This window comes from Alligator sinensis, unplaced genomic scaffold, assembly GCF_000455745.1.
Source record: "Alligator sinensis unplaced genomic scaffold, ASM45574v1 scaffold952_1, whole genome shotgun sequence".
In the NCBI taxonomy this organism is placed as follows: Eukaryota; Metazoa; Chordata; order Crocodylia; family Alligatoridae; genus Alligator; species Alligator sinensis.
Window position 1 is genome coordinate 173,121 of NW_005841999.1, and position 22,203 is coordinate 195,323.

General features: G+C 44.4%; 2 protein-coding genes across 12 annotated transcripts in view; one reads left to right on the forward strand and one right to left on the reverse strand.

The window, feature by feature from the left end:
• USP33 (ubiquitin specific peptidase 33) overlaps positions 1-7,452 on the reverse strand; it is a 73,172-nt gene extending 65,720 nt beyond the window's left edge. Inside the window, exons 1-3 of one of the 11 annotated variants that reach the window (XM_025201626.1) lie at positions 7,322-7,452; positions 6,403-6,493; positions 416-661 (exon numbers count right to left, since the gene is read on the reverse strand). The gene's annotated coding sequence lies outside the window, so the exon portion shown is untranslated. The other 10 variants (XM_025201621.1, XM_025201620.1, XM_014518995.2 and 7 more) reach the window with 10 other exon arrangements.
• Positions 7,342-22,203, forward strand: part of MIGA1 (mitoguardin 1) — a 58,754-nt gene continuing 43,892 nt past the window's right edge. Inside the window, exons 1-7 of the mRNA XM_006021602.3 lie at positions 7,342-7,481; positions 7,852-8,024; positions 13,217-13,394; positions 13,942-14,078; positions 16,704-16,830; positions 19,193-19,329; positions 20,286-20,409. Of these exons, the coding sequence (XP_006021664.1) occupies positions 7,926-8,024; positions 13,217-13,394; positions 13,942-14,078; positions 16,704-16,830; positions 19,193-19,329; positions 20,286-20,409 (802 nt within the window). The 5' untranslated portion in view covers positions 7,342-7,481; positions 7,852-7,925. The remainder of the gene's footprint in view (positions 7,482-7,851; positions 8,025-13,216; positions 13,395-13,941; positions 14,079-16,703; positions 16,831-19,192; positions 19,330-20,285; positions 20,410-22,203) is intronic.

Below are 22,203 nucleotides of genomic sequence, written 5' to 3' on the forward strand. Positions count from 1 at the left end.
CGTTTGTATGTAGTACACACCACTCTTAACTTCAACAAAATTTTCCTTTGCTCCCAACTCCTCTAACACAGAATGCATTTAAATATACTAATTTTTTGTTAGCAGTACATGGGAATTCTCTATAACCTGATCAGATATGACACTACTAGTTGGGGGAAGCAAAGATTATTTGTACTGATTACCTACAAGACCCCTTTCAACCTGGTTTCCCTTTTCCATTGCCAAGACCCTCAACTAAATCCACCTAGCCATTTCCCAAAGGCATGTCTAGACCCTGGTAGTCTTGATCTGTCTGCTGCTTTCTGCATGATTCATGACACTCCTTTGCTGCTCTTATATTGGCTTCTGCAATTCTCTTTTCTGCAGTTTGACGCTTTAGCAATCGTTCTAGTGTTTCCTCATTCTTCCCATTTACCTAATTTGTTGGCAACCCTTATTCCTTCCTGCTTCTCCATATTTGTTCCAAAGGACCTCACCAAACTCCTGGTTCCACATATTTTGTCCTTTCTCCATCTCTGAACAGTCCTTCCATCATAGCCTGATCTCCTGAACTCTCTCTTAGGCAAGGAGTTTGCAACCTTTTGCCATGGCAGGCAGCTGCTTGCAACCCAGTTCCTGGCTGAAGCCACAAATCTCCACGGTTCCCAGTAATCAACAGATGCTGTGGAGGGAATAGAAAACAAGGCAGGTGGTAGGACCATGGGGATGCCTCCTGTGCTGCACCAGTGGCAGCAGAGGAGTAAACTGAACAGAGCAGGCAGAGACCCTGGGCTGCCTCTTCCACTGCCGTGGCTGGAGTATTGGGTAGATTCCCCATGCTACCACCAAACAAATTCAGTTTCTTCATGGGCTGGATCTGGCCCTCGAGCCACAGGTTTTCAACCCATCTTAGGCCACACCTCCTACTGTAGCTGCAAACTCATTTCTCAATCAACTTCCTATTTTTTTCTCCCTTCATTATCACCATTAATTTCTTTCATTTCTAAATTCAGTATTTCCTCCATTTGACTCAACCATTTTGATTTCTCTGAGCCTGGAATCAGGACAAACTTCTTCCAGCAGCAACCTAGCCTCTGGCATTTTGTTGTGAGACAGCACAACAATTTTGGTAAACCATTATAAGAAACTCTTATATTAAGGTCTAATTGTTTGTGAGCTGAGAAAGCCAGAAATGCTGTAGCAGACAAAGACAAAACTTGTTTAAGCTATGGTTCTGAAGCAGTGAATAGAAATTAAGAATTGTCACACCTAAAAGCAAGGTACAACTGGGGACATAATCCTCAAGTTTTATAAAACAAGTATCTACCTGAAACACAGCTTCAAACTATCTGACAAGTGTTGAAAAAAGGTAGCTTTCTAGCTCAAAAAGTAGTAAAAAATGTGTCTGCACTCGATGTTTAAAAACATTTAAAAACTCTGCTCCTACATACTGTCATAATATTATATAAACCCAAGTACATGTTAAAGTAAAAATGAACAGGGTACCTTTCCCAAATTCTTTTAATATTAATAACTCCAGCTAAAATACAAAAATCAATTCCTTTACTATACAGAAAAGGAAACAAGGATGTAGGCTTCATCTTGCACATACTGGAAGCCCTACCAAGGCATTGGATTTGGATGACTGAGTTCTAAATAAAGCTCATATCATCTCAAAAACCTCAGGACTGTATTAATGCTGAAGATCAATGCAAATACCTTGGAAGGAAGAGTATAATGGATTAGTAAGCCTAAAGGCTTAATTATTTGTATGTAATAAGATTTCTGAATGTATTACTTTAAGTAACACAAAGCAAGCTAGCGGAGAGCTCATCTTGTATTATTAGATCCGTAGCTAATGTGCTGCTTTTCACTTCTCAAACTGCTTCAAGCCTAACCTGCAGTCCTGCAGGTTGGATGCAGATTTAGGAGTTCAGTTCTATTTTTCATACAGTTGGTACGTGATCACAAAAATCAAGATCTAATTTTCCACATGGAGCCTATACCAAAAAAACATTAAGCAAGCATATCAAGACCAAGCCTTAAACTTTTTCATCTTTAAGAAAAGGCTTCTTTATCACAAGCTAGTTGTTACTGACATACAAAAAATGCATACGCAATATATTTGACTCATATAGGTGCAACCAAGTGGTCTCTCCTCTCTTTCACCTTCCTTTTCTTTCCTGTGGCCACAATGCTAGCTTGCACACGCTAGTGTCCCATCATTATCATATCTATTACAGTATTCTCTTCCCTTGCTTACTTGTCTTTTTCTATGGCAAACACTTTCTATCCCATTCAAGATGCATCCGTTAAAAGCATTTTCTTTTCCCTTTTCTCTGACCATGCATTACTCAAATCTCTTCACTAAATTAAAGTTTCTCCACTTTAAGCAACCCATACACTCCACTACTGCCTACAAGTCTGCCCCTTCCCTATATTTTGCATTTCATTCCCTCTCTATGCTCTGCCCTGCGTCTTTGGGTGACTTTCAATTTCGTGTTTCCATTTACATTGAATATTTACATTTATGGAAGTAGCAAAGAGCCCCACTTACATAATGCAAGATGTAGCATGCCCTAGAAAGCTTACAGTCTATATAGACAAGACAAAAATGGAAAAGGGGAAACAAAGGAACAAGGGAGGAAGCAAAAGTGGGGGTGGGGAGCGGGAAGAGGGAAAAGAACCCAACTTGCCTTACTTCCAGTTCAGTGCCTTATGCACCGTGACATACGTGGTCCCTTTTAAATGCCCCTTGTTCATTCAGAAAGACCTTCCAGGTAGTACACTTCTAGCTCTTTCTGCCGTTACAAAAAGCTTGTTCCAGCCCACCCATCAGTCCATAACATATTCTCATTGTACCGACCAGGCCACTTGCTCCTCAGGGCAGGGACAAGGTACTAATTTAGCACATTTTAATTTACTGTATCATGTACAGCAGTGATTCAATACAAATAGCAATGAGCCTAGATTCGAAGGCTCATCGTAAATTGAATGTAGTTTTATATAACGTTCTTTTATTTATTATATCAAGTCTGCTCAGTAGAACACTACCAGAGCAATGTGAACTGCATCTTAAAGCATGATGTGGAGCAGCTTCTTTCTCCATTTATAATTCATTATAAATTCCACAGCACCATAGGCTTAGCATGGTGCTAATGGTAACAAGCCACTTACCTCATACATAAAGGTCCTACCAACCAAAAAGGTCCCTAACCCCTCAAACATTACTAGAGACTATTAATCAGTTCCCAAAGTTTTCCTTAGTCTAATGCAGCGACCCTTAAAGCCTTCTCCTTAGTTCCCCTCTGATTTAGTTACCACCATGATATACTCAAAAGAAAATCATATACAGTATGTATTTAATGTTAACCTTCCTGTTTGCCTTCAACTTATCTATCAGTTAACACTTATTTTTTCCTCTGAACGCTGAATATGAATGCATGCATTAGCGACACAAAAGGTTAAACTATTAAATAAGTATGTTTACACCAGTAATGCACTACTGGTTAACATTTAGCATGGGGCACAGTCTGGCTGGGAAGGGAAACAGCACAGTGCCTCAGGAACAGGAAGAGGGCAGGGCATGCAGGAGGGAGGAGCGAAGGCTGGGGTGGGGTTAGTACCCATAGTCTGCTCCCTCCCTCCCAGGGCAAAGCCTTACTTAAGAGGACAAAAACAATAGTAATAGTAAAGCCCAGCAAGGTTCCTAATAAAGCTGAGAACTACCACCCAATAGCATTATTATAGGACTTACAAATTATTATACAATTTACAAATTATTAGGAAGACTGATATATAATAGAACTTTTCAGATTATAAATGAACATACCCCTCCTGAGCAAGCAAATCAGGTTTAGACCAAACAGATGATGCTGCTATCAAATCATGGCCCTGACTACCAGGTTTTGAAAAGTCAATAAAAACTGTAGCTGTTTCCCTTGATCTCTTGGCTGCATATGATACAGTCTAGAGACAAGGACTTACCTTAAAGTTCTTGGACATCATACCTTGTCTAGTAAATTAGCAGTTTTAAGACAACTTGCTTAGCAGTAGATAGTTCCAGATTTTTTTCTGATAACATTAAGAGTAGGCCACATAAATTGAACAACAAACTCCCAAGGGGATCAGTTCTTGCACCTTTGCTGTTTAATTTTTACATTCATGACCTCCAGGCACCTTCTCAAGAAACGTCATACAGGCTGATGACACAGCTCTCATTACGCAACAATCTTGTTTCTCCAGAGCAGAAGTAATACTCACAACAGATCTGAATACTTTAGAAACCTACTTTAAATAATGGCATCTGCACCCAAGCCCTGGGAAAACAGAAGCGTCTACATTTCACTTGAACAATAAACAAGCTAATTAGCAACCCATTATTGTTTTAAAAGTCAGCTCTTAAGTTATAAGAGTACTCCTAAATATTTAGGAATCATCCTAGATAGAACACTGTGCTATAAAAATCACTTAACTATGACAGCAGTTAAGTTAAAAAACTTGTAATAATATGTTCCAGAAACTCACTGGGACTTCCTGGGGAGCTGATGCTGATGCACTGAGGACAACAGCCTTAGTGCTGGTTTACTCTTCGGTGGAATACTGTGGTCCAATTTGGTTAAAGTGCTCACACTGATAAGGTTGACAGAGACATATAACAGACTGAATCATTACAGAAACAATTTGATCTACCCCTCTTCAACAGCTCCCTATTCTTAGTAACCTACATCTTCTCTCATGAAGAAAAAAATGCCTTAACTAAATTATGAACTAAAATAAAAAATAACCCACAGCTGCCTACACAAAAGATTTCTTAAACCCACGTCCAAGACTAAAATCTAGACATCCCAACAGGAGAACAGCAATTCAACTTGAGCAAGATTCATTTAACATCCAAGATGCCTGGATGCAAATGTGGCTCAATTCATCCCCTAACACAGAAAATATTACTACAAATCCCACTATCAGACAAACCAGCTTTGATCTCCCTAGACGTCTTTGGTCTTCTCTAAACAGAATCGGGACAGGACACAGCAAATGTGTATTTCTGTAACATTGGTGGGGCTGGACTAGATCACAGAACTGCAGCTGTGGTGCCCCCTTTCAAACTTTGAATCATATCACCCCTGAATGCTCTCTTCATACACTTAATGGAACTCTATTGGATCTGAACAATACTACACCTAAGGCAATGAGCTAGCTGCAAAATTTGGACATAAAATTGTGAATATGTTTCTCCTTGCTTTGTGATCCCTGTATCATCAAATGCTAAATAAAAAAAGTGGCTGCAGCAGGCTGGGAAAGCTGGCTGCTGCCACCCCTGGCTTCATGGTGGGCTGAATTATCTGGCGGGGCTTGGTGCCACCTCCCCCCAACTCAGTCAAAGGCCCTAGGGAGTGGTTCCCAGCACTAGCCCCTGGCTCCCCATGCTTCTCTGGGCAGGTGACTGCAACATCTCCCCTGTGGCAGGGTGGGGCAGGCCCTGGCCCAGGGCTCTGCACCCCCCAGCCGGCACTAGGCATGCATTATTGATTAACTGTTTAACCGATATAATTAGAGATGGTTACATGGATAATTTTTTTTAACGCTATTTACATCTCTAGCATGTATACATGAATAGAATCCAACTATATCAGTTTTGTAAGGCTCCTAAATATACTGGCATTACAATTCCTTCCTTTTTTGTGCATTTATGACAAAGTATTTAGCAGAATTTACAGATTCATTGGAATCTGACAGGCTATGCCAGGAGTGCTTCTGTCATGGCCTCCTTGTCATTTCTATTAAAAACACAGAAATCAAATCATGAGAAACTACATTGGAATCTTGGTACAATTTTTCAATGTAGTTTACAGAATTAATAATGTTTACTAACAATACAGGTAATTGTTTTATATAGCATTATATGCTAATCCTGAAATCTTCACACGCTGTAATCAATGACAACAAAGATAAAATTTTTAAAAGACATTGAGAAGTACTAAATACGATCAAATTAGGTCCTGACTCCATGAATACTTGCCTACCCAGAGAAAGTTACAGGTTCTGGGCTTTGATTTGTATCTGCAATTATTTCCAAGACTATGCAAGGAAGTAAGAGTACTTTATTTCAAATTCTCATTCCCCCAAATCAGACTCTGTGACTACAAGCTTATATTGGAAGATTTAGACACAAAAACAAATTTTAAAAAAAGGAAATCAAGAAGTTCTGCATCTTCCAGCAACCACTGCACTTTAAAAAAACTTTATTCAATGTACAGCCATACAGAAGTTGGGCATCCAGTAGGCTGAGGGGCTTCAGAAAACCTTCAATATTTTAATTTTCAGATGCATATACTTGGGCAGCTCCAAAATCAGTAACAAGTCATACAAAATAACAAATAATACAAATACATGATGAATGATGCAAAAATCAATGCTTACAAAAATCGGAGCGCTTGAGAAGTCCTGCCACGGTACTCGCAGGAGCACAGGGAAGTCGGGCTGGAAGGGACGTCCAGGGTTTCACCGAATCCTAGGAGATCAGAGGAGGAAGGGCCCGCAGGAGGTCACCACTAGTCCAACCGCTGCTCACAGCAGCACCACATCATCCCAGCCAGGGCTTTGTCTTAAAAACCTCCAAGGATGGCGTTACCACCACCTCTCTGGGCAGCCCGTTCCAGTGCTTCTCCACCCTCCTAGTGAGGAAATCTTGCCTAATATCCAACCTAAACGTCCCTTGCTGCAACTTGAGCCGACGGCTCCTTGTCGTGTCCCCTGCCCCGCAGAGAACAGTCTCCCGGGCCCGCACGGAGCGGCCGCCCCTCTCCCGGCTCAGCAACCCCGGGCTAGTCCACCCCCTCCCTGAGGCAGGATCCTTCCCACCCGAGACGCGCCCCAGCGGGGCACCGACCCAGGCTCCGAAACGAAGCCTGCAACGCAGCCCTGGCCGGGAGCCGCTCGCCCCGCCGCGGGCCCCGCTCGACCCGGCCTTTCCCCTCCTCGGAGGAGCGAAGCCGGGCAAGAGGGCAGCCCGCAGGCGCCACGACGCCGCCCCTTGGGTCCCTCCGGCTCCTGCCCTCGGAGCTGGGCGGCAGAGCGGACCGAGCCCAGGATCCCGCCGCACCTGGGCCGCCGGGCATGCCGCTCACACCGTTCTCTACCCCAGCCGGCGAGCGCGCCCCGCACAAAGATGGCGGCGCAGAGGCGTCCCTCCCTCCTCGCCCCTCGGACACACGTGGGGGCGCCCCGCACAAAGATGGCGGAGGGGGAGCCCACCCCCAGCCCACCCCTCACCAAGATGGCGGCGGCGGGCAGCTTGCCCCGGGGTTTCGCGTGGGCAGGGCTCGGGGTTGTACCGCACAAAGATGGCGGCGGCGCGGGTCCACATTCGTGGCTAGCCCCTCCGCCTGGCTTCGCGTTGACCCCGGAAGCGGATGCGCCGCTGTCTCCTAGCAGCCGTCGCGGGGGCGGGACTGGGGCCGGGGCTGCGAAGGGCCGCTGCTGCTCGCGGGGCCCGGCAGGTAAGCAGGGGCGCGGCCTAGAGTAGGCGCGCCGTCCCTTCCCCCGCGGGGCCGAGCAGCCCGCGCCGTCCCCGCCTCTGTGGCAGGGAGCAAGCGAGCGCCTCCTGCTGCGAGTCGCTCCCTGCTTCTCCTTGCAAATCCTTCCCCGCAGGCCGCTGTTGCTCCCCCTGATGTCCAGTGCTGCCCCCTGCCAAGGGCCGAGCGGGCTGGAGGTCGGGCCGAAACCTGCCGCGCCCTGCTCAGCTTCTTGGTAGAGGCGAGGGAGGAAGATGCCGGCCCGCCTCTGCGCCCTCTGTAACCCCGGGCTTTGACAGCCTGCAGAGAAAAGGCCGAGGGAGGTGTAATTGAGCACATCGCTTTCATTTGACAGGGGATGCCAGTGGCAGGTGACTGATGCGGCCTCGAGGTAGTTTCGCTTAATGAGGTTATGGGAGAGAGAGAGCCATGTCCGAAGAAGCAGTTAGTGAGACGCACTTTTCTCTGAAGACAGCAGCTTTGCGAGTGTTTCATCTTCCCCTTTCCTGGTATTATTCTCTCATCCAGGTAACGAACGAAATATTGCGTTATCCTCATTCGTGGCGTTTTCATCCATGGATCGGAAACAGTTTCAGTTACTTTATTTATTTATTTTTTTACAGTATTTTAAATGATTGAGCTCCTGGGGGGCATAATATTTGGTTACGTCTTCATTAAACGTTTTCCCCCAGGAATATCTTTGTTCCGGTTCTCACACAATGTGCACACGTGACAGACAAAACTATTTTGTTGGTTTTTCTCCCTTCTACTCCCTCAAGTCAGTTGTATGTCAGATAATAGAAACGACTCTCTCTGCAAACCCATAGTCTTCGTGGCAGAGTAATCATTGCAGCATTGTAGCACCTCTGATCAAACCAAATATCATGCTCTTCACTTTTGTTTTTCACAGGAAAATTTGTCAGTTTCTTTAAAAGTTTAAATGCAAAAGTCATTAACCCAAATAATCGTATTGGGCATGTTCCAAAATATTTTGCAGATTGTAGATATTTTTTCTTTTTTGACTGTATTTGTTTCGATGAACTACTGCATCATTGTGAAGATTCACCCAGCTGACAGTGTTTTCGATTGATTTACAATAAGTGATATAGTACTGAGACACGGCTGGTTTAAATCCAGTCTGTTGGGGTTTTTTTTATGTCAATATAGTCCCTTGTAGTTGAACATAACAAAGCTTTAGTTAATCACTTTTTTTGGCTTTTATGCAGATGGTTTTAGCATTGATTTATTGCCATCCATTTTCTTGCTGTTTTATATGCTAATTTGCTGTATGTAAATAATAGTACTGGTGGGTAATGAATGATTTATCTTTAATAGTAAAGAGTCCATTGTATTCTTAGTTTCCAGACTCAGAGCTGAGCAGCATCATGGAGTTGACACTCCCTGTCTGCAGGGGAACGTGTCCCTGGAACATTCTTTAATAGAAAGTTAGGGTGGAGAATCAATATTTCTGCTTTGACTACAGCCAAAGGAGGAGGCAGTTCTCTGTCAGATATAACTAGGGCATGTTTCTGAGCAACACCGTGAAATCAAACCTGCTTAAATAACTCTAAGCTTTGTGAAATGGGAAAACTGCTTCCATATTTCTTATTGACAGAAAAAGTCCACATTCTATGCTGTAGTGTGTTGAAAAAGATGCTACTTTTCTGTTAATATAAGGAGGGAGATTGTGAGCTTGTTCTTTATTTAATCCATGCAGCCATCCTGACAGGTGTGATTTTAAGCAAAATATGATCCATCATCAGGACTCTGGCACTTTTTTAAGAGGAAAGATGTTACTGAGTCATTAATGCGGATCCTGTTTTTCTCCGTTTAAAAATTCAAAATTCTCTGATTAAAACCCCACAAATTCATGGTTTTTTCTGCCATTAAAATGGAATGCCACTATATATATAGGTATCGGCTGAACACAATGTTTTATTGATATATTTACCAGTTTAAAGCAGCGTGGAAGCCTACCAGTGCCTCAGTCATTATAATAAAATAAATTCTAAATACCTATAAACTTTGGCATTTGATTTTGGTATTTTTTATTATAGAAAATCGGAGCACCTCCTGCCCCTTTCCCTCACGAGGACACAGGTCCAGCTGCAGCTGTCCCCACAGCTGTTTTGTGGCACAGAGCATCACTGATTCGCTGTTGCTGTGCCCCTGCTGTTGCCCCTCACTCCTGACCAGCACCCCTTGACTGCCCCCGACTTGCTTCCTCCTGGCAGCAGCAGCGCCCCCACTGCACCAGGCCACAGGTCCAGCTGAAGCTATCCTGCCTGATGCTTTGTGGCTCTGAGCAGTGCTGGCCCTTGCTCTTCTGCTCCCTGTGCCCAGGGCCCAGTGGTCTCCATAACCTTCCTGGGAAGCCCTTGACAGGGCTCAGGGACTGGACTGGACTGGGCCTGCCTCTGGCTGGACAAGCCCCTTCTCTTCTATGCTAGTCTCCCTCTGCACAGGCAGCTCTAGGAGGGCAGGGGGTCTCCAGGCCCAGTTCTAGTGGCCACTTTTACCTGGAGCACCTCCCCACCCCATCTTTCTTTCTTGCAGACCCTTCCCTGTTTCCACCCCCAGCCTATCACATACGCACACACACGTAGACCCTGCTGCTACTTTAATCCTCTTTGCAGGGCCCCCAGTCACCCCCCAGACCTCAAAAGCTCTACTTACCCCAATGGCTGCAGGAGGGAAAGTCAGTCTGAGCCAGCACTGGCTGGTCTCAGATTCTCAGGCTTTGCCCCACCCTCTGCAGACAGGGCTTAGGGTTTCCTGACCTTTTGCAGGTAGCTCTTGCAGGCTGGAACTCTGCCCACCAGCAGAGAGCTGTTTGCAAAAGGGAAAATCTGTGGTTTCCTCCTTCAAAGGGGAAAATCCACATTTTTCTTATTTAAAGGGGAAATCCATATTTTTCTGCAGGAAACAGAAAACCCAGATCCCTAAGCATTAAATCTTAATACCTGTCCAAAGCCAGTGGCATTGATAAAGCCCTGTTTTATGTTTAATAATACAAGCTGCCTGAAACATCTTTATCGTATTACATAAATATAAATGTGTACATACATATACATACACATACATACATATACATGTTTTAGTACAAATATTAAGAAGAGTGAATATTCTTATTGTCTCTCATGTGACTACCCCAGGACTTTTAATTTTTCCAACATGGAAAAAATAAATTCCTTACCAAGAGCTCACATTGCGTGTTCTGTATTGCTGCAGTGGTTTTTCTAGAGCTCCTGCATCTCTCAAGTCTTGTATTAACTCTGGGATTAATTATACATCCCTGGAGATACCAGTGTGTGTCTGTTCACTTGTTTACCATCTTCTGCATGTCCAGTGGGATGGAAAAAAAGTCACGGAACATCTAGTTGCAGTTATTAAAACCTCTGAAATGTAGTGTCTACTTGGTTGAAATGCATTTGTAAATGCATTTATAATTATTATATGAAATGAATATGAACTTAGGTGTAATATTTTTCTTAATTTAATCTTTTGTACAGTATTACTGTATCTTTACTGTTTTTACAGCGAGTGATTTTTTTTTTTTTAAGCATTAAAGTAAATTTTATGTTTTAATACCTGAACTAAATCCTCTGCTTTGGTTTAGATTAGGAGTGGGTAATTATTTGGGCAGGAGGGTCACTGGGGGAGTTTGGGTGTGCTGTTATGGGTTGGGTCAACATTCCCCCCACACTCCCCCCCACACTCTTCCCTTCCCACTGCTCACAAATACTCACCAAAACTCTCTGTGGCTTTGCCCTGTAGCCCGGCCCTGTGCTCTCACTGCCCAGCAATCCCAGGGTCGCCGTGGAGGTTGGCCCGAGACCCACATGGGCAGGGCAGGCTTCAAGGGCGACGCATAGGGGGTGCATGTGGGTGCACGTGCACCCCCTGAGTATGACAGTGCACCCCCCGCCTGCAGGCAGTTGCCACTCGCCAGCCTGCCACCGACACCGCCAGTGGTGTCTGCGAGTGGTCCATGATTGCCCCTGGCTGCCGGGAGCACCTGTGGGTGGACAGTGTTGTCAGCGTCTGTGGGAGCTCCCAGCTTACCACCACTGTTGCTGTGCTCCTGCTGCCGCCAGGACAGCTGTGCCCCCACAGCCACCAGGGGCACGTGCCATTCGTGGCATGCTTGGTCAGGCAGATGGGGGCTGTGGGTGGGCCTGGAGCAGGATGAGCAGGCAGGGTTGGGGATGGGATGAGGAGTATGGGGTACTGACAGAGTCAGGCTGGGGCTGAGGGCAGAGCTTTTATCCACTTCCTGCATGCTCCTGCCCATGGAATTGGCGCATTGCAGGAATGTGCAGGCAGTGGATTGTGGCTCTGTCCTGGACACTGCAACTGCCTCCTCATCCCAATGCTGGCCTTGACCCTGCCTGTCCATCCTGCTCCCAGATGCCACTCCCCGCCCTTCCACGACCACATCCCATCTGTCCAAATGCAGACCTTGCCCATGTGGGTCCCAGGCCAGTCTCCATGGAGGCTCTGCCCATCTACTTCATCTGGTACCCCCAGTGGTGTGTGTGGGGCAGACAGGTTGGGGTACCCAGGCAGCGGGGCCAGGTCTAGCTGTGGTGGCAGAGACTGGCAGTGGCAGCTGGAAGGAGTCATCTATGTGGGGGTATCTGAGAAGTGAATCCAACCATGGCACTGCCGCAGCCCAATACACCACATCTCAGGCTGCCCTCTGCACAGAGTGCCATGTGGGGCCAAGGGACTTGCTGCAGGCCAGAAAAATCCCTTGGCAGGCCAGATCTGGCCCACGAAATATGTTTTGCCCACCTCTGCTTTAGATACAGTCAGTAAACATGAGGTTGGGGATGCTGCCTTTTCAGCTGTCTGACCCAGGTCAGGGGCTGCATCATCAGTGCAGTGCAGGGCTCACAGTGGCAAGGAGCTTCCCCACCCAGCCCCGCTCTGCCTTACTACGCCAGGTCCCACCTGCTGTGCAGTGGAGGCCCTGGGGAAGGGCAGCAGGGCAGGGAACTCTGAGCCTGCACTGGGCAGCCTGCATCTGTGGGGTATGTGCTCCCCCAGGAGTGCGCACAACAACAGGGAGCCAGCCCTGCCCCCTTGATAAGCTGCCTGCAGATCTGTCCCACTCCCTGCCAGAGTCCTGCAATCACACAGTGCAGCCCCAAGCCCCATGCACCACATGGCTTGGCACCAGCCCCAGCCCTGCCCAACTTGAGACCCTGTGAGGGCCTCAATTCCCCACTTCTGCCAGACTTACCTGTAGGAGCTGCTTTCCAGACTGCCTGGAGGCCATGTGCACATACATGCACATGGTGCCCCCTACCAGCCTGCCCTCCTGCCGTTCCCGGCAGCCCCTTGCAGGCTGGAACTCTGCTAGTCTGCGGAGAGCTGTTTGCAAAAAAGCAAGGTCTGTGTGCATCTCCTTTAAAAGGTAAAATCCATGTTTTTCTCTGATAAAAGGGAAATCTGTTTTTTTTTCCATGGGAAATGGAAAACCTGGATACCTGCTCGTGATTCCTTGTACTACAATAAGCTTGGTCACTCTGATTCTTTCCTAGTGAACTGAAGCAGAACTTTTGTCCTGGGCACCTGGGTGATGGCGGGTGGAATTACCTTACATTCTCACTGAGAAGTGGGTGGGTAACTAGCTCCCCTGGCCAGGCTAGCCAACCCAGGAGCAGCACCCTATAATAACTGCGTAGTGAAGAGGTGCTCTTGATGTATTTCAGATAAAGCTTTCTCCTGGGTTGAAGAAGCTGTTTGCAGTAACAGCAGTGAGTGCAGTATCTGTAATTTTTCTGGCCCGCCATTTTAAAAGAAGACGAGGAAAGAAAAGCCGGAAAGTGTCACCATGGGAACCAGGCCATCTTTTGCTAGAATGTACAAAAACGGCTGCATCGGAAAAAGGTACGTGGGGAAAACCAAAAGTGCCTTTTATTTTTCTTCTTCTCCATGGGAAAATTATTATTATTGAAGTAAACCCAAAACTATTTCCATTTTAATTTTAGGGGTGAGTGGATGGGAAAGAGAAATGTGTGTGTTTTGTGATACTAATGAAGAGAAAGCATAGAAACAAAAATTAAAATGGTGTTTTACCTTAGGCAAAGAATAGCTCTGAATGCTAATGTTTTAATGATCTCTTGAAAATGCTCTTTGAATCCAAAGCCGAAAGCTAACAATTGCCTGTTAAGCTTCAAAATGTTCTGAAAATCCCTCCAACGTTGAAAGAAATGGAGTGATTGCTTATACAACTAATGTACTTATTAAGTTCTAACTATTGTTCTTGCAGGTGTTCTAACTGCATTCATATATGTAAGTACTTAAGTGAGGAAAGGTTCATTGTGGTTCAGGACTAACTATAGTAATGTACTGGATTAGACAAAGTTCTGGGCAAAGCACCTTGGGTACAATGATTCCAATTGCAAAAGTTTTAAAATTGGTTTCTGTTTGTTAGGTTCCAGTTGTTCCAGTAGCAGACAAAACTTGACCCTTTCTTTGAGTTCAGCCAAAGAAAAAGGATCTCAGTCTTGTATCTATGCAAATGGAGGACCTTTTAGTAAATATTCTGGTTCAGTACAGAGTTTGGCCTCGGTAAGTATAAGCCATCTTTAAGGATTTCTTGTACAATAAACTAAACAGACTTCTGAGCTTTAAATTGTGCTGCCTACTGTGAATGTACTCAATGCTTCTATTGACCTGATATGGTTTGCCTGTACCAGGAATGCTAGGCACGCAGAAAGATGGCATCTGTGGGGAAGTCTAGCTTACTTTCTGTAATAAGAGCAATGAAACAAATTCTGTGTTCTGTATATCAAGCATACAGCCAGCAGGCCAGATTCAGCTTGTAGAACTGTTCCATTTAGTGCATCATTAGCTCGGTGGGCTACTAGAAGCTGGGAAGTATGGCCTGTTGCAGAATTCAGGATCTGTGGACCCTGGTAGACATGGCAGTCAGCACCAGCCCTCCAGCTCCCACTGCTGCCCTAATGAAGACTCCCATGCTGGCACACCCCTTTGGATCTGCGCTGCTGCCCAGCCAGAGCCTTATGCTGCTGCATGCCCCCTGCTTTGTGCTGCAGGCTGGCCAGGGTTCTGTGCTGCCACATGGCTCCAGACCCGTGCTGCTGGGCACAGCTCCATACAGTTGCTTCTGACCACATGGATCTGGCCTGTGGTCTGGATCCAGCCTGAAGTGATTTGACACCACTGTTGTAAACTATTAGTACATGAGCTGAGGAGCTCATGAAGCCCTGGGGTTGGATAGCTCTTGTGCAAGGAGCAGTAAGAATAAAAACAGTTCTCTGTAACCTTTCAGAGAAAGCCAGGGAGGAAAGGAATTGGCAGCAGCCCCTCAGTTTGAGTTCTGGTAAGAAGGGGAGTTCTTTCTCTTCTACAGATGCCTGGTATATGCTATGGTAAAGATCAGTGTCATTTAGGCTGTGGATGTTCACTAGGTTCTTTTGACTTCTGTGGGGTTATGCTACCATGGAATCAGATAATTTGGGCATTCATCATCAAATTTAACTTGGAATTTCTCCACTTCTGAAGCTTCTTCCTCTTCTCTTGCCCCCAGTTGGAGAAAGTGAAGCCAGTTACACTCTACTTCAACTATCCCATGTTTTTAAAGACTCACATACGAAATTCTTTCCTCTTCTGTGCCTGCTGTCCTTATTCGAGCAAGTTTTAGTACAGGGGTCTTAATAATAAACTTCTCCACATTTGAAAAAGTCTGGTAGTCCAGTGTTAACTCTGGCCACTGTCATTACTGGCATCTGAGTTAAGCCACCTACAAACAGTCTCTGCTCTCTCCCAGGAGAAACAACAAGTACTATATACAGATATTCAGGCCTTTTCTCTCAAAGGAAAAATGGATGCTCCAGGAGAGAGAAATCACTTCCAGGAGAGTTTCACTTATGAGAGTAAATGGCTATACAACTTACCCTACTGAGAGAAGCCACAATTGTGTTCTCCCCCAGCCCAGGAACACAGTGTGTAGCTTGGCAGACTCTGTTATTCCAACTGAGCAGGGAGCAGAAAACGCCCCATTTACAAATTCTGTATTTTGCTGCAGGAAAACATAAGCTGACCCTGAGCAATCTAGGTCAGCCAATCAGGGCTGCCCTATGTATTGCTGCTATCTGTCTCTGGGCAAACTGAGGGGGCCTGCAGAGCATCCTGAGATGTGTGCACAGGGCGCCCCTGGCTGCACAGCATCGGCACAGAAAACTCTGTTCTTCAGGGGCTCAGCATGTGAATGTGTGTTCAGGCATCTCTGGATAAGTTTGTCTACCAGAAGAGCAAACCTGGGAGAATTCTCCCAGGTCATTTGAATGTGTGTATTGTTTTAGTTTCCAGTCTCAGTTAATGAGACTTTCACATCTCCTGCATGTTATAGGCATCTGTCAAGTTGTGCAGAGAGCCTCTACATTAGTTGCACTTGCTTTGTGGTTTCCATAGTAATCAGGATTTTTATTTTTTTTTATGAAATGAAAGCTGAAACTGAGGAATAGTTGTAGTCTGTCCACACCCAGCAACTTAAATATTTATGTGCCCTCTGCTCACCCACTCCCAAAGGAGGCTTTGGATTACATATTACACATTATGTTACGTTAGTGCTAGTGCTTTAGTGAAGGTGTCTCCTTTGCCCCACTGTGGTGGTAGATTGGGATCATAAGCCATGATGAATGTGTTCTCTTGTTAGTGTATGCACATTTTTACATGTATAGAGTTTTATTGACACCTTTCATTTTGTAATGAATTCAGCTAATGTTAGAAAAAAATCAGTGGGATAGTTTGCATTGTATACATACTTAACAGCAAACAATAGACATTGTCTGGTAAATGACAGGCTTAGAGATATGTATATTTTAAAAACTTTTCATATGAGTTTATAATTGTTTGTTAAACAGTTTTGAACAATGATTCTTATCACTGATTATTTTCTCAGTGTGATAATGGGTTACTATTGATTTGATTTTGTCTCACAAATGAATTAGCTAGTGAGACTAAGTATCAACATATCCATGACATAGTTATTAATATTGGAGTTAGGTTTGCAAAGAAACATTTCTCTTGATCTGAACAGAACCATCATGCTTTGAAAAATAATTTGTTGCTGAAATTAGGTAAGTATCCCTGATTTGTAGCTGCATGAGGAAATGCTACTGCATCAAGAGAGATCAAGTCTTTGTTTAATAATGCACCCAATTTTTTTAGGTTCAAAGTGCTACCTCCTGTCACAGCTGTGTTTGTGCCAATTCCAATTCCTGGGATAAAACAGATGAAGATGATATTAAACTTGTGAATATTCCAGTTACTACTCCTGAAAACTTGTACTTAATGGGTAGGTTATAATAAAATGTGATGCCTGTAAGTTTTGCTTTTTGCTAACTATTTTCAGCTACTTTGTTTCATGGTAAAATGATTTCTATGCAATATTGTCATGATAGGGTCTGAAGGTGTCCTGCGATTATTAATCTTTCTACTACATGATAAAGGAACTTCTTCCTGCTACATCTTGAATACCAAAATGTTGGAACAATTTTATCTGAAGATAATTGGATAAGATGAGAAATGATATTTTTATTGCTGAGTGAACTGAAGTGTTTCCCTGGTAAAGCAAAAACATGTATTTTTTTTTTTTTTAAATAAAGAAATTGACCTTTCAGTTGTAATTAACTGAGTGGGGGCTTATCTGTAACAAAGTAAGTAAAAGAGAGAAATTCCTGCTGAACTGCTTTGTTGCTTTATCATTGCTCTGTAAGGAACTTCCTTCTGGTTTCTACTAGAAATTTACATTCTTTTTTTTTAAGAGAGAAAAGAAAAGCTTTCCAAGCATGATGTATTTAAGCCTTTTATACCCATGGTTGGTTGGAAACACTGAAAAAAGATGCAGAGTGTGTGTCTACACAAGACACTTGAGTGTGAAGTAGCATAGTTTACTGGGCAGTAAGCATATGCATCTACACGTGCACATCCTTACTGCACAATAAACCTTGCTAATCGTGAGTAAATTTGCTACTTGTGTTTTCAGGTAGGTAAATTTGCTACCTGCAAATGCAAGTAGCAAATTTTACTTGTAATTGCTAACTGCTCAGTAGTGGTTGTGTAGAAGCCTGACCAGGAGCAAATTTGCTCCCGGTCAGCCAGCCGCCGGAGGGCAGGAGATTGCTCCCTGCCCGCAGGAACTGCCTGCTGCCAGGTTAGGCTCTGCCACTGGAGGCAGCAGAGAGCTCCAAGGCCCCCCACTCCAAGGCTCTGAGATCTTCGTATAGATTCATAGATGTTAGGGTCGGAAGGGACCTCAATAGATCATCGAGTCCGACCCCCTGCATAGGCAGGGAAGAGTGCTGGGTCTAGATGACCCCAGCTAGATGCCTATCCAACCTCCTCTTGAAGACCCCCAGGGTAGGGGAGAGCACCACCTCCCTTGGGAGCCCGTTCCAGACCTTGCCCACTCGAACTGTGAAGAAGTTCTTCCTAATGTCCAGTCTAAATCTGCTCTCTGCTAGCTTGTGGCCATTATTTCTTGTAACCCCCGGGGGCGCCTTGGTGAATAAATACTCACCAATTCCCTTCTGTGCCCCCGTGATGAACTAGGTATGTATGCCTCCTCTCCAAGAATGGGAGCAAAAAAAAAACAAAACCAAAAAAAAAAATCAAAGCAGAGAGAGAGAGAGAGAAACCCAGACCAGTTGGTAGCTGATGGAAAATTCAAATCAAAAGAACATGAGGGCAAGAGAAGTGGGAGCTTCTCTGAAAGTGACTGCTGCAGCAGGGAAAAACTCCTGGCATGCAGGAAACCCAGGGCAGGAAGCAGCTTCCAGACTCCCCAGGCTGCTGGAAACTATGAGCGTCCCGGTAACTGGAATTTGTTATCATTAGTAACAATAAAAGGCTCTACATGCAACTGTGCTTCCCTGCAGACAAATAAAAGCTCAGGTCTAGGACCATTCAGGGAGCAGGTTGGAGTTCATTACAATTCCGCTGCTCCATATCTTGATCAAGGAGTGGGGATTGGAAAATTGCAGAGCTGAGCAGGGAACAGGCTCTCCAGCCCCCACCCTATAATTATGTAGCCAGGGGCTGGGAACTGTTTCGGTCAGGGGCAGGTCCCAGCCCTGCGCCCCAACTGGGCAATTGAGGCATGGGGCTTGGAAAGAGCTGCAGGGGTGAGGCAGGTCCCAGCCCCATGCCCCAATCTGTCAGTAGGGCATCTGGTAGCGAGCCTTCAACGGGGAATCTCCACTCATCCAGGGGCTCACTGCCAGCTGCACCACCAGCAGAATTGGGGCAGGGGCCTAGAACCTGCCCCACCCCTAAAGCTTTTTCCAAGTCCCTTAACCCGATCAGGGAGCCAGGGCTGGGAGCTCCCAGTTGCTGGGACAGATGGACTTTGTCTCTGCTCCTGCAGCAAGCAATCACCCAGGTCCCAGCCACAGTCAGGAGACAGCAAGCTGTCTCCTGGCCTGGTGCTCCCTGCCAACCCCTGGGCTAGCACCCAGGGGAAGCCCAGAGCTCCCCCTGGTGGCAGCAGGGGCCCATTGCAATGCCCCAGGAAGCAAAAGCAGTTTGCTGGCATTGGTAGCAAATCTGCTTCTGCTTCCTTAGGCGTGTAGATGCCTGATCTAATGCACATGTAGACACACCCAGAAACTTTTATTTTAATAGAATGGAGATGTTGTTTATTTGGGGTTTTTTTTAAGGTATGGAGCTTTTTGAAGAGGCACTACGTCGGTGGGAGCAGGCACTGACTTTCCGTACCAGACAAGCTGAAGATGAAGCAAGTTGTAGTTCCATCAAACTAGGAGCAGGAGACGCCATCGCAGAAGAGAGCGTAGAAGTAAGCATTAAACTGTGCTATTTAGTTTCTGCTTAGCCAGATCAGATCACACTGACAACTAAATATTTTCAGCTTCTGCTGTGATAATGAAACTAACTCCCTCAATTCAAGCTTGCTGCTTGGAATACCTGCACTCAGAGGACCTCCCTACCATACCTTTTTCCCCCAATCCTATTTTGCTAGACAATCAGTGCTCTCTCAGTATTATTCATTGTTTACTACTACCACTACCACCACTACTACTATCAGTCTTACCATCATAATTCCGTCAGCAAGTTCCCTACAGCAAATCCCTAGGTCACTTCTTTCCTATGTAAAAAGAATTGATGACTGTAACTATGCAGTAAAAGCTGTTCCTGGGAAGAAAGATTCATTTGTAAATATTGCAATAAAGTGGAATTGAATTTTACTTTGTTTAACTTTTGTTCGTACAGATTCTAGCCTAAAATGCCAGAGCAAACACCCGGGTTATCCTAGGTGTTCATAATCACTAGTGTAAAAAACTGATATTAGTAATAATTTCCTTTTTTTTTTTCCTTGGTTTATTTATTTTTTTTAATGCAGGTGTTATTTTACTTAATAGGCATGTATGCTTGGTAATTTAGGCATCCTAGATGCATATCCTATCTGATATTACTCTTTCCACTTCTGTTTTAATGGACAGTTAATGGAGTACTATGAGCTCTTTGAAGCTTAATATTTTTAAAATTATAAAAATAACTGCACTTGAAGGGCATGCACCAACTGCTGATGCTTCCTCTGACTAAGGGTATTTATACCCATAAGCTTGCAAAGAAGAATTTTTCCAACTATTTGGGTTGGTCTAATAAAAGATATAAGATTTACCCAAAGAACCTTGTCTGCCTGTGTCCTTAGACCAACACGGCTACAACCTGTACCCTAGAAAGATGTACGAGTTCCTGTTTGCTTATAGTCTAATTCCATTATGTTTGCAGGATATCATTAGTGCTGAGTTCATTCATAAGCTTGAATCCCTTCTTCAAAGAGCTTATCGTCTCCAGGAAGAGTTTGAGGCCACTCTTGGTGCTTCTGATCCTGCTTCCCTAGCTAATGATACTGGTGAGTTCTCTTACTTTTACATTTTTATCTTTCTCAATAGGATCATCATGAGTGCCCCCCCTTGCCCCCCAATATTGCATATGCCAAACAGTAAATACATCTTCCGCACAACAGAGTTGAGCTTTGTTTTGCCAATTAACCTTTTTATTGAGTCAGTTTCCAAATTTTACACACATTTATAAATCAGAATTGACTTGAAGGATTACTTTTTGCATATACATGTGTATCTTTTTCAGGATTTATCTTAACTCAGTATATATGGTAATGATATGTATATAATAAGAACATTATTATTATTATTTGGAATAACCAGTTGAATGTCTTAGTTCAAAAAGCTCTTATCACTCAGCTATCTAAACTGCTGATGACAGTGGCTGAAACGTCACAAAGAAGTAGATGAGGGAATGGGGAGAATTGGAGGGTTGTGACAAAATAATTGTGCATAGATTTGCAAGAGAGAAAGATGAGATCTGGCAGTTGCCTGTACGTAAATTGGTCCTTAGTTATTAGTGAATTCCACTAAATTATCTGATGGGTTAGTTTCCCTTTTTTTTTCGTGGTTCCATAACATTTTGGTAGCAATGATTGAAAGAACAGTAGGAAAGTATTTTCTGTTTCAGTTGTCAAATACTTTATTTTTCTTTTATTCTTTTTCTTCTTCCTTCAGCTATTTAACTCCTTTTTCTTACCTTCCTGTACCTGCATTAATATAAACACCAAAAAATTAAGTCAGGATTCAGAGCATAACAATCACAAGTTGAATTTTTTCCTTAAATAATATTTTTTCGTTTTACAAATTTAAAAGCTAATAAGCAGTGCCCACAGCCAGTAGGCGTGACACCACTGTAGTAGAGAGCTCCAAGGTTTTCCTTTACTCCTTCCTTAATGCTGGTGTTGCAGCAGTGGAGAAGACAGGTTAGAAGAGAACAGAGCTGGGCTTTTCCTCTCCTATGTAAAAAATAACTGGCAGCTCCTCTTGGCTGCTGAAAGAGTGGTAGGAGAGCAGCCGGTCTGATTTAGATGTTCTCCCCAGGAAGTGAATAAGGCTATTAACCCCCCTCCTCCCCCCGCCAAAAAAAAAAAAAACCACCACCAAAAACGACCAAAAATCCCCCACAAAAATACTAGTTGCTCATTGTTTTTGTTGGGGGAGAAATACATATGTAACTTATTTTGTGCATATGTGCGCATATACAGCCTAAGTGAAAAGAACAGTATCAAAATTGCAGTCATCTACTTAAGTTAGAGTCCTGTGGAAAGTATTGTGTAGAAGTATTTCTGCCCTTTCCTTTCTAACCTCTCTGTCTGTTCCTCAGACTTCGTATCTGAATGAGTCTTTGTCCAGCCATTTTCAGGCTTCTTCCTCTTAAGCTCCTTGTCTAGTCTTTTATACCTATCCTCCCCAGTGTTCACTTCCCCTGGCTCCTAGTTCGAGTCCTCTTGTCCTGACTTCTTAATTGAGTCTGCCGTCTTACCTAGATAGTGCCAGTTTTCCCCCTCTTTCCATAACACACCCTGGCACCTTACCAGCTTCTCCTGTGCTGCTGCTGCTTAGCTGTCAATGAGAGGCAAGTAAAGAATATAGGAGAGACTTTCTTTACTTTTTGCGTTTGGTGCCTCTTAAACACACCAAACTTATATTTCCAAACAACAGTTTGCTCAGCTCTAGCTTAGAGCATACCCAGTGTCAGTAGAATTTTAGGTATATTTAGCAGCTAAGTCCTGCCAAGTCTGAGTCTTAACTTGGCCAAATTTGGGAAGACTGGGAAAAGGCAAACAATAAAACAAAGGGTT